The 12,322-nt window shown below is 39.2% G+C and overlaps 1 protein-coding gene across 1 annotated transcript in view; it reads right to left on the bottom strand.

Annotated features, from left to right (window-relative positions):
- Window positions 1-10,808, bottom strand: part of STAB2 (stabilin 2) — a 77,579-nt gene extending 66,771 nt beyond the window's left edge. The window contains exons 1-5 of the mRNA XM_052668772.1: window positions 10,472-10,808; window positions 6,806-6,939; window positions 5,940-6,055; window positions 1,680-1,765; window positions 416-485 (exon numbers count right to left, since the gene is read on the bottom strand). Of these exons, the coding sequence (XP_052524732.1) occupies window positions 416-485; window positions 1,680-1,765; window positions 5,940-6,055; window positions 6,806-6,939; window positions 10,472-10,555 (490 nt within the window). The 5' untranslated portion in view covers window positions 10,556-10,808. The remainder of the gene's footprint in view (window positions 1-415; window positions 486-1,679; window positions 1,766-5,939; window positions 6,056-6,805; window positions 6,940-10,471) is intronic.
- Between the last annotated feature and the right edge of the window lie 1,514 nt (window positions 10,809-12,322).

Here is a 12,322-nt window from a genome sequence, read left to right as displayed (position 1 = left end):
ATAAGAATTTCCTGTATTTGGATCAAATAAATACAAATTCATCATTTAGAATGAAAACTTGTTCACATGACTGGATAACAGGAAGGCCCTACTGCCGAAGCACAAAAATTATTCTAACTCCTAATTTTTTTTTACTATTGGCCAAAACAAAGATATTAAGGACAATATTAGGGTACTGTTGTAGTGCTACACTGACAGCACTGCCTGCACAGCTCTGAGTTGAATCCAGCCCCCTTCTGAATGAGGGATTCAGTAGCTGCTCATTTTCTTTCCTTATTGTGTTTCCTGAAGCACAGAGCAGCTCTTGATGGGAAACCTTATGCTCCCTGCCCATTTCACTGTGATTTTTCAGAGTATGAATATAGCTTGCGCTCACCTGCTTATCCCCATTTCAATTGAGAGAGCTCAAACTCACCTGATGTGCACTGAGGACCAAATAAATGTTCTTCAGCACATTTTTCACAGGCTGTCCCAGCAAATCCTTTCTGGAATTACAGAATGGAAATTAAAACTTAAATCTGTCATCTATATACAGGTAGATATATGGTTAGCAGCCTGAAAGCAACATCTTTAACCACAAAAAGCAAGCAAACAGCAAGGAAAATAACCAAACCATATCCATAACACTATTAAGGAAATAGAAAATAAATCAGTCAGGAAATCAGAACTGATTGTCTATGGTGCTGAAGAAAGTGTTGTCTTTTGAATATTTTTTCTCTCTACTTTTTTTTGTTTCTCAAGTTAACAATAGAGAACAACAATAAAGCCTAATGCCAAAAGCATTCTTGTAATTATGAAATTGTATTTCCTGCCTACTTTTCACTCTGTCTACTTTTCATATGCCCTCCAAAGATGTGTTTTTGGTGTAAAACAAAGATTAATAAGTACTGAGTGAAGTAGAACAGTGTGAAGTGTGTTTCTCTTTTAAATTATTTTTGGCTGAAGTTATTAAGCACTGCACTTTACACTCCCAGCAGATAAACATAATACTGAGACTACAGTCCCAAAAACACATTCTTTCAATTAAGGCAAAAAATCATAAGTAGTAACATGCCATAAAGAATAGAAAAACTCAAACCAACACGCTTCAAGATTCACATAATCATAGAATAATGTTGGAAAAGATCTCTAAGATCACCTAATCCAACCACCAGCCCATCCCACCATGCCCACTGGCCATGTCCCTCAGTGCCACAGGAGAACTGTTCTTGAAAACCTCCAGGGACGGTGACCTCACCACCTCCCTGGGCAGCCTGTGCCACTGTAGCACCACTCCTTTCTGAGAGGAAATGTTTCCTAATATCCAACCTGAACTTCCTCTGGTGCAACTTCAGTCCATTCCGTCTTGCCCTGTTGTTAATATGGGAGAAGAGACCACCCACTGCCTCTCTGGAACCTCCTTTCAGATCATTGTAGAGAGTGATAAGGTCTCCCCTGAGCGTAAATGTAGAAGAGTTTTTTAATAATTTCTTCTGAACTTGTCTAGGCCACTAGTGATAATGCTATCAAGTTTAATGCACACTAAGCAAAATGAACTCCATGTGGTCTACCTCTGCTGTTTCTGAACTATTTTACAATAGAATGTAGCATATGTTATTTTATATAATAGTAGTCATTGTTATTCCTTAGCTGTACATATATGCAGCTGTTACATTTTTACTCTAAGAGAAAGGCTGTACCTGACAAGTGCATGTTCCATTTCCGTTCCAGCCCTGGGAACAGTGTCCTCTCCCATTGCATGGTGATGCAGCTCCTCCTGGACATGCTGGAAATGACAATGAACAATCAGTCAGTCACCTTGCTCTGCTCGTCTGCTCCCCTTGCATATTAGAGACAAGGACCTCAAAGTGGCTTTGGGCCAGGCAGAGACCTCAGATGATGTCTACTGTTTGCATCCAGCTGAATCTACCCTCTAGAAACTCAACTTCAGCAGAAACCAGCATCTCTCTTTAGCACAGAAAAAAATATTTAATTACTTATTTCTGTAATCACAGGATTGCATGAAAAATTGTTTTCATGTTCCAAAATGCATCATTACTTTTGTCTCCCCAAATTATATTTGTTCTATCTGGAAAGTACTTCCCTGGTACCTCCCATCAGACTGTGATATTTGATTCAAATCCTCTTAGAAATTGAGGTTTGGGTATCTCATGATCCGCTTCACTCCTAATGGTCTGTGGCTACTGTAAAACTTAAGTGCCAAAGATGTGCTATGTTTTTCAAATCCTTAGATGCTAAAACCATGGTTACAGGTGGTGGTATACCAAGTGAGGTGATGTTTGACCACAAACCATAGCCAGACAGAAAGAATGAGAATGAGAGACTACATTACCGAATCAAAATAGTTAATTTTTGGCTGAGATTTTTCAATATTCACTTTTTTTTTTTTTTAAATAAACGATTATCTATAGAAAATGTATATAATAATTGTTTTTGTTCAAATTGTTCTGTCAAGTTTTCCTCCCTGTAGGAATATCCTTATTTTTAAGTTGTGAAGCCTCTCTGTGAATGGGGTTTATTAACTTCTTTACATAAACCCTTCCTTCCTGTAAGCTGTCAGCGTAGCTGGAGTTCCCATTCAGTACCATAATCCCAGTACAGATGGTGACTAAGTGTAGCAAACTCTCATTGTCCTTGAAGTTGCTCTGCTGTACCTTTCTGGTAGATTTATCGGTTGTGTAGAGCCTTGGTTAGCTTTGTGCAGGCTGAAGTGGGCAGCACTGGATTTATGCCACCACTGAGGAACTTAATCTTGATTTAGAGTGGTTAAATGACACGGAAGTTCACATGAAAATAAATCTGATTTGGGTGGAGTGATGACAAATTAAGTGGATGTACATATGTCTGCAAGAAATTTTAGTGAGGACTTTGGCTTTGTATCAATCTGCTAATCTTTGTCTGTATCTTAATGTTGAATCTCTAAGATCTGTTGGTTCTGAAGATCCAGGAAGAATTCTAAGCTTCTAAGGAATAATAGTACATTTAAAGGTGGATGTTTGAGTTTGGTTTACCTTATGCTTGCTGAAATAGAAATGTGTATTAAGAGAGATGAAATAACCAGAAATGAGTTAAACTACATATAAGTACAATAAGTACACGTACTTTAATCTGTAAAGTGGCTTTTAGTGAGTCTTGTTTTTCTGGGTACTGTGTGGCAGGCAAATCAATCTTTAGGACTTGCATGGATACAAACTCTTTAATGTTAGCTATGAATGAAAACAATTTTAACTGCTCTGATGCTTCTATTAAGCAAAGGTAGAGAAAATGAAGCATTTATGGTACAAATTCTGGGAAATTATACTTCAAAACTGCTGACAGTACAGTGTTTACGATTTGTGTTCATTCCACTTCCCCTTGTCTTCACTACATCTTGTCTCCTGTTTTGCTGCCACCACCAAAGGACAGCTTTATCAGAAGCTTAGCACATTACCGCATTGTTCAACAAGTTTGGTCAGGCAGATAAAGCACTTCCTTTCCCCTCGCTCCCAGGGCTGCAGGAGGCAGCACCAGGACTGACATGGGACACAGATGGAATACATTGATGCTGGTACTGTCACTTGGCCCAACCCCAGCGTTTGGGTGAACTGAGAGCTTAATTCAGCTTTCCTAACTATTTTCAAAGGCAGCCCCTTCTTGGATTACTTGTCTTCATTGGGCTCCCCACAGACAGCAGCACTGAGACATGCAAACACGTGCCCAGAGTGGAAACCTGAGCTGGGGTAGGGGGAGCTCCCACTGAGGCCCATCAGTGACTGATGTTGGGCACAAAAACTACACCAGCTTTGGCTTCTGTGGGTGGATTAGATGGAGGGGACCTCTCCCTGGAAACAGCTCTCTCTACAAAGCCATATTCTTTGGCCTGGTTTTGTCACTTATATTCTTTCAAGGCAGGTGCAAGATGGCAGTGCTAAAAGGCTGTGCTCTTTTCCCCTGCGCTGATCCCTTTTTCCTGATGCCTATTAACAAAGAGGTGGCTCATTTCTTAAGGGTCACAGTAGGAAAGGATGCAGACAAAACATATTTCATTCATACCATGTGTAGCAGTAAGGGCTATCATTTAAGGAAGTCAGAGAACTATTTAAGAGCTAATTTTGTCATTGCCATCAGATGTCAAAGGTGAAGTAAACTCCTAGTCAGGGATTTTTCTTCAGCTTCAGGAAGGACTTGCTTTCCTCCAAACATTTCAAGGCATGCTGCACATTCTTAGAGAGATAGTGATAATGCAGAGAGCTGTTTTCTTCCTCCAAATGACAGCAGAAACAATTCTGTGACCTTAATTTTCAGAAACATTGGTTTTTGGGGCTAAGAAGCTTGCCTGAAGGAAGAGGGAGCCTCCTTGTCTCTATGGCCTCCTTATTTCTCCACCCTCTGTCTGCAGCAAAGCAGAACTCATCATCCATTCTAAAAACATCCATACACCTCACGTGGCCTCATGCAACACCCTGAAGTATGGGATGATCAAATGTTCTCCTTCTGGACACTGAATTTCCATTTCCTTTGGGAAAATGGTACATCAGTGCACTGGTGCGTATCTTCAGAGGAAGACTGCATTTTACTCTACACTCCTATTTATTTCTACAGAAGTAACTGTAAATAGGAATTAAAATTTTTATATTTATTTATTATTTTGTTTTAGAAGATAAATGTCTGCTATTTAAACCACTGTGTGGGTCACACTAAGATTATTTATCTATTTTGTGGACAGAAAGAATTTACAGATATTGAAGCGGACACTGACTCTGTTTCCTAAAGCAGGAAATGCTCTCTGTGGGCAGGGAAACATCCTCTGCAGGTCTTGGTGCCTGTTTCAGTAACCTGAAATTTAGAGTACTTGTGGAGATGCTGAAAGATTCTTCCTGAGGAAGGGACTGCTGGAGGAGTGGCGCTCCTAATTGTCGCTTCTTGAGTAATGGCCTTGAACTTTTGTTGGCTGTTCAAAAATAACTGAAAAAAAAAAAGACCCTTCTAGATCAGGAAGTAAAGAGTTAAATATATTGAGAAATACTTTAGATTCAGGAAAGGACATTTCTGACCTAACATTAGAACTTAAAAATTTTCTGTTTGAAAACTTCATTTTTCAAAATCTGTTATGGAGATTCTCCCAGTTGAAGGAGATCAACATTGGCAAAGACTCATGTGGGATGCTGGGTCCAGTTCTGGGTCCTCAGTACAAGACAGGAGTGGGCATGCTGGAAGTAGTCCAAAGGAAGGCTACCAAGATGATGAAGATGAAGGCATGTAAGCATCTATTCTGGATGGAGAGGCTGAGAAGGGCTGGGGTTGTTCAGCCTGGAGAAAAGGAGGCTCAGGGGGATCTCATCAGTATCCTTAAGTACCCCAAGGAAAGATGTAAAGAGGACAGGGCTAGGCTCTTTTCATTGATGCCTAGTGCCTAGGCAAGAGACAGTAGTCACAGACTTGAGCACAGAAAGTTCCGTCTGAAGATCAGGAAAGGCTTCATTACGGTATGGGTTTTGGAGCACTGGTAAAGGTTATCAAGAAAGGTTGTAGAGTTTCCTCCTTAGAGAGCTTCAAAAGCCATCTGGACATGGTCCTGAGCACCCTGCTCTGGGTGGCCATGCTTGAACAGAGGTTGGACCAGACAGCTCCAGTCACCCCTGCCCACTTCAGCTATTGTGTAATATGCAAAAAGTCGTTTTGCAGACATTGGAGATATTTGTTTTGAATATCTCAAAATCCATGGAGCTCCTGAATTTTGGGAAACGTTCAAGTAATTATTCTTTCTAAAATAATCTCTGGATATGTGTTTTGTTTTGTTTTGTTTTTTCTCCAAAACCTCCAATTTTTGGACAAATAGCGCTGTATATTTCTGATCCTGTAGTAAGCTCTGAAAAGCGTAATTCTTATGGAAATAATTTCTGAAAGCAAGAAAAGCCAATTCTTTATTTCTATTCAAATTCTATCTGAAAAGAGTTTACCTGTGCAGTCTGGGCCCCAATATCCCTGGCAGCACTCTGGTTGTTGAATTTCCTTCATACAAGAATGCCGGCATCCAGGTAAAGAAAGACTGTGTGATCTGATTTCTAGATAATACCTAAGGAAAAGAAATTGGAACAATGCTAAAGCACATAAAAGACTTCTGTGGGGAAAAATGAAATTCCCAATCTCCTCCTTCTCTTTAAATGTCAGAGAAGAGCCCTTCAAATTTAGTTGTATCAATGTAATGTAATTCATCAAAATATACTTGCATATCAAGGGCTAAAAACATCCTTGCAGCTCTGTCCTTTGCGTAGTATATTTATATTTTATTCAATTCTACAGTCTTAACAAAGCAATTTTATCTGTTTGGGTTTGAGGTAGCATTTAATTTTTTTCTTTTTTTTTAAATATCAAGGTTCTTTTAAATGCTAAGTTCAAAGTAGGTATTTCATCTTCCCTAAATGTTGCTTTTCCCTTCAGAAAAATATCAGATTTCTTTTGAGATACTTCTTCCTGCTCTGTCTACACTTCTACACAATATCTGGAAGTTTAAACTATCTGTTGTATGCTATAATTCATCTGAAGTATGCAGAATAAATGAGGAAGACATCTTATGATACCACTCAAAGCAAAATCTCTTAGGCATTGATATCAATGTTTGTCTTCCTCTGATGTAATTTGTTGATTAACTTTAGACATAGATGCTTGAATTCTAGTGCTGGTGAAGCCAGTAAATGCTGTCTGTAAATAAATTTCAGTGTTCATTAAGAAAATCACATGGGACAGATTGTTCATAATACAAATCAATCTATTCTAATCCATTGAGAACAGTGCTCATGGTAAAAACCTCTGACAGAAGAAATACCTGCAGTCTGGTATCCCAGTCCCATTGGTAATTTTGATGTAGCCAGCAGGGCACCGGGTTTCAAGGTTTAGAGAGCAAGGTGTACATTGAGTTTCCATTTGAACGAGCAGCTTTTGATCACATCGCTTCTTCATCTGTTTTAGGAAAAGATTAATTAAAAAGGAGGAAAGGGTGTCTCAGTTGATCTAACTCTGCCTCCAGTGGCTTAGCTGACAAGTAACCAATGTAGCTCAGCTTTATTCTCAGTCACAGGCTCTGTCCTGTCAGCAGATATGAACTGCAGCTCTGGGGCTGAACTAGGCAGTGTATCACTTACCAGGGCTTTTCAGTAGCCTTCTCTTCGTGAAGTACATTCAATACATTCATGCAGGATAAACCCTATTTCTATTAGCAACACTTTATCCAATAAATGCTAAATCGAGCAGTTTTAAAAGAGGGATTACCAAGAGAGCAACAGCCTATGGATTATTAATTCCAAAACTGCCTCACAATCCCAAAGCAGGACAGACGAAGATGTGTTGGCAAGTGTCTCCTGTATCAGCGTTGAAACCAAACATGAGGTGTGGAGGAAAATGCTTGTGCTTCTGTGCACGCTGAACATGGCACAAGCCTTTGGTCTTTTCAAAAGGCAGATGTCTTGTTATCAGCACTTCTGTACTGAACTGGAGGATAAAGGAGGATGGAGCACACTGAGAAATACAGCCTTGTCTTTTTTTTTCCCTACCTGGAGAAAACCACAACTCAGCCTAGGAAACCTCACCATAGACTTCCAGCTTAAATACCAAGGCCTCATGCTTCTTGCCTTGTTGTTTCAGGAATGCAAAATCTTACAAGTGAATTGCGATGATATCAAAAAGGAGAAAAGGCTTAGGGCAGTGTCACAGTGATGGTACTGTGCCTTGTAGCTTTAGAAATGAAAGTTTTGAAAACATCTATATACCCAAAATGGTCTCCTTCTTGCTACTAAAAGTCACTCTGTTTAAAAGCAAAAAGACTATGCTCAGCACCGTTCAATGCTGTCTTCTAATTAAGTGTTTCTAGAAGTGAGTTCATAATTCACAGTGAAGAGAAGTAAGGTAATACAAGATATGGTTTTTAAGAGCCAACAAAAAATAATAAATGAAGCTATCGTTACAGGAGAGGAAGTATTGTGAAATGCTCTATTTTCTTGTTCAAGATACCAACTCACTGAAGCAGTACTGACCACACAGACTTCCTATCTGATCCCGGGTGATTGAAGTGAAATCTCTGAATGGGTTTTCAATTAACTAGTTACTTAGTCAATTAAGACAATGTCTGAAGTGCTGCCAGATCAACCCAAGGAAATGCTTAATGTTCATCTTGAAAAGCTGTACCTGCCCACTGCTTATGTGCATGGTTATGTGTGTGTATGCATGTAAGGGCCAGTTATAGCAGCAGCATTGGTTCTGGAATATTTTTGTAAGTTAGTAGCAGTCTGTTTAGATTATAAATTAGCTTCACAGATTATAAAGCCAGAAGGACAATTATATTTGAAGAGCATACAGGACACTGAAGGTTCTGGTGTAAAATTTAGATCAAGCAAGATCTCTTAGAAAGCACTTATTTGATTTGGGAATGGTCAGTTGAGGAGAGACAAGTGTGGTATGTTGTGTCTATCGTAATTCATTGGTGAATGTTTTGCTTCAGTATCCTGTCGTCACTTTTCTAGGTTGCATGTGCTAAGAAGCACATGTGGGATTCTGCAGAAGCTTGCAGTTGGCCTTGATGGATACACTGGCACACAGGTTAAGGTTTCTGTGTGTGCTGCACCCTGGTATTCTGACATGAAGTCCTCACTCCACAGATTTCCCCTCATTGTTGGTTATCATTCCTGTTCTTGTGATAGTAGCATGTTTTGGTAATGAAGATTGTGAGAATGTGTCTCAGACACTGATAAGGATATTTAGTTACACAAGCTTTGAGGAACTCTCCTTGATTCTGATCACCCACTTGTAGGTACATTTCAAGATCTACTTAGTTGCCAGTTTTTAGTCTTCATAAGTGTACGGTTGAAATCTGATTTGGGCAGCTTTCAGGTAGAATTACAATTGGGTGGTGAAACCTCTTTGTGCAGTGCAGAGGCATTTCAGGAACTTTTGAATTAAAAAGGAGACCCTTCTCCGGATTTTTGAGCTGTAATGCAGATACAGCTCGATGATACCAAGGGCCAAGCAGCAGCTTCTGAGCAGAAGCCTTTCAAAGCACTGATTGTCACAAGGCATTGGATGGGCCTAGCCTCAGTGAGAGACCCTGTATGCACCAGAAGAAGGACCAATGCCATAAAAACAAAATCCAGATACCTCAGCTCCTTTCCACCGAGTCGAACTGATATCATTAATGTTGAAGAATCCTCCTGAAATCAGAGCCTTGGCTGATTTTCCCAAGTCTTTAAACAAGTTCTACTTAAGCCAGGCTCCTCACACGTATTTGGGGGAAGCAATCAGGACTTTGAGGTTATGTGAACTGCTGGGCTTGTAAGATAATAAAGTTTAGACTTGAAAATCTACTGATAGGAAAACCTAAAATTATCTCACTGCATCAGTTTTCATCAAAATGTGATGCCCCGAAATTTTACTTTTGAGAAAATTGAAAAAGATATTATAGAAGATAACAGCTAAATAAAAATAAGTTATACCCTTTCCCTACCACCAGCTATAAACTATTTTAAAATAGTAGTGTAATATTCACTGTCTCCTATTTGTTCCTGTTCTCTTTTTTGCCATTAGGGGAAAAAAAAAAAAAAAAAAGAAAAAAAGAAAAAGATGTGCCAGTCCTCAGAGAAAGAACAATAAAGTCCCACATACTTGTTTATACTTAACAAAGTACTTTTCCATTAAAAAAAAAAAAAAAAAAGAACTAAATTGAATGGCCTTTTTCTTCTTTTTTTATTCTTTTTCAGTTTCTCACTGTCCTTTTATTTCCAGTTTCTACACATTTTTTTTTTTTCTTCCTCCAGAATGCAGTAACTTGGAGCATGACTTTTTGAGATAGTATAAATGAGTGCATATTATCTCAATTATCTGCCAAACTCTTGAGTCAGCTTTGTAGAACAACTCTTTCTGCCTCACTACAAGGGTGTGAAAACAGATTTTGTGAAAGTCCACAGATCAGTAGGACTCACATGTGAAATACACACCAGCTCCATGAAAGCCTACAAAACCTTTGTTTAGGTTTGTAACATTATACAATTATTTTCAGTGGCCGAATTCCCTAACACCTATATGAAATAGAATTCCTTCCCTGTATTTGGTAGATTGGCTAATATTCACTCTAGCAAAATTTCTGCCTCTTCTGATTTATAAATTCAATTGGTTTTCTTTTGTTGCTTGTGTTGAATGCCAGCTACAATCCTTGCAAGGTTTGCTATTTTTAGAGACTTTCTCGGCATATTTGACACATCCTCTGAGTCAAACTCTCAGCCAGACCAAACAGATACATTTCTCTTATTTCAGAGGGATGAATTACGTAGCTGTTTGTTTGAAATTCTGTGTCTTATGGTATCAGCAACCACTGAAGTGGTAGTTTTTCTTCCACAAGGTACAGTACCTTGTTACTGTTTTCTCTATAGCAATGAAAGAACAGCCACTCCCATGGTGCAACAGAGACACAAACAATTCAATATTTGAATAAAAATGTGCTTCTTACCTGATCTGGGACTTGTGATGTCAAATGCAGCTTCATTGCAACCAAAAAAGCCAAAAAGTATAAAATGAATGGATTGTTTTCCATTGTGAAGAATTTGAATTGTTTTTCTTCAGATCCCTTTAGACATGAGTACTAAAATCAGGATCTAAAGCAACTAGTATTTCTTTGAGACACTTAGGAGAATAATATAAAAGGACACTTGTCTTCCTAATGGAAAATAAGTGAAAGATCATGTGAAGCTTGCCTGAAGACAGGAAAAATTCCAAAACGTGGTGTCTTTGTCGAAAGTGTTCACTGCAAAGCTGGAAAACCCTTCCCAACTGAATGACAGGATATCCTGACAGGGCTCAATCCATTTATCCCTCTCTCTGAAGTTGCTGACAGTAAAAAGCAAGGACACTGAACTGTTACGACAGAAGATATTTTCTTCTTTTAGGTGGGCATGAACAGGAGACTGGAGCAATTGCTGTGCTTGTTATCATTCCATTTACTTAGCTGTTCTCAGGCAGAGCAAAGCTCTCTGGAAGTTGACTTATCAGCCCTAATAATACAAGGCTGGGCCCCTAGCTGTAGCTGGGAAATAAATTCTGACTTTATCTCAGGGGGCCAAAGGCACATCTTCCAGCTTTGGTTAGCTGGATAAAAAAGGGGAATTTTTCTTATTGCCTTATTTGACAAATTACTTTGTCTTATTTTCTTAAACTAATCAGACTAAAATTAACTGCATTGTTTGCACATTATTAGGAGGATCAGTAGACACACATTTTATACTGCCAAAAGTGACTTCTGTGGATGTTTTCCAGTGCTGCTCTTTTCTGCTGCTCTGGCTGTTCTTGTAGGGGCAGTCTTTCTCACTTCTCAAGTTACTGATGATTTGGCTGACTCTCATTTGCCAGTGTTGTGTATCATTTGGTTTTTCAATCTTTCAAAGTCAGTTTGGAAGTTCTCTTTCATACAAAGCTGTGTTTCAGTGTTAGGTTATGTTGCTGATGGAAGTACGGTGGCTGTAAGCACAGCACTTTCTCCTGCCTTTCTGACAGATTTCTGTTTGTAGTCATGGCTAGATGCTGCATTCACCTTCAGACCACAAATGTATTCCCTGATACAATTGTAACCTATTCTTAAAACAATAGGATATTTTTTTTTTTTCTAGAGAACTCAGTGATGATACATATATTATACACAAATTTATATAGTCATATTACGTGCTCTGAGTGAGTACTGCAAAGTTGCTGGTAGGAGTCGGCAGGGCAAGATGTTTTCTGCATGCTCAGCAGATTCTGTTCCTTTCTTCTATATGGTAAGGAAAATAAATCATTTCTTGTTTGTGCAGACAAGATAGCAGCCAGCAGTTGCAACGTGTATGTTGACAGTACGTATGACCCTGAGAATTGCCCCTCCTTTTTTTCTGAGGTCAAGGCCTTTAACCTTACTTCAGTTTTGCATACAGTGTATGATCTGGCCTGATCCAAAGATTCACTCAGGTTTTTCTCCAGAAAGGCAGAGTTTTGAAGGATCTCCTCTTCTGAGTATTGACAACCCACAGCTTTACTCCATGGGCAGTGGGATGCATTGCACCCTGACTTTCAGCACTCAGCACTGGAATTTAGATACCTCATGCCATATACTTAAAATACCCAGAGACTGGCCTTTTCCCTCTGCAGGAGGATCCCAGGTCCTGTGTTTACTGTAGGAGAGGGAATACAACCTGTTTTTCCTCCTGCTCTTGAACTGATACTTGAAACCATTTTTCAAGGATATATAAATCTGAAGTATGGACTTAAAAGCTATTTTGCCTCAGCCAGGGCAGGCTGAACTAGCCTGGGTAGGGTGACGACCTGGGCAAAGCAC

This window comes from Tympanuchus pallidicinctus, unplaced genomic scaffold, assembly GCF_026119805.1.
Source record: "Tympanuchus pallidicinctus isolate F22 unplaced genomic scaffold, pur_lepc_1.0 scaffold8, whole genome shotgun sequence".
In the NCBI taxonomy this organism is placed as follows: domain Eukaryota; kingdom Metazoa; phylum Chordata; class Aves; order Galliformes; family Phasianidae; genus Tympanuchus; species Tympanuchus pallidicinctus.
The sequence above is the reverse complement of the archived record's forward strand: the minus strand, read 5'-3'. Positions and strand labels throughout refer to the sequence as shown.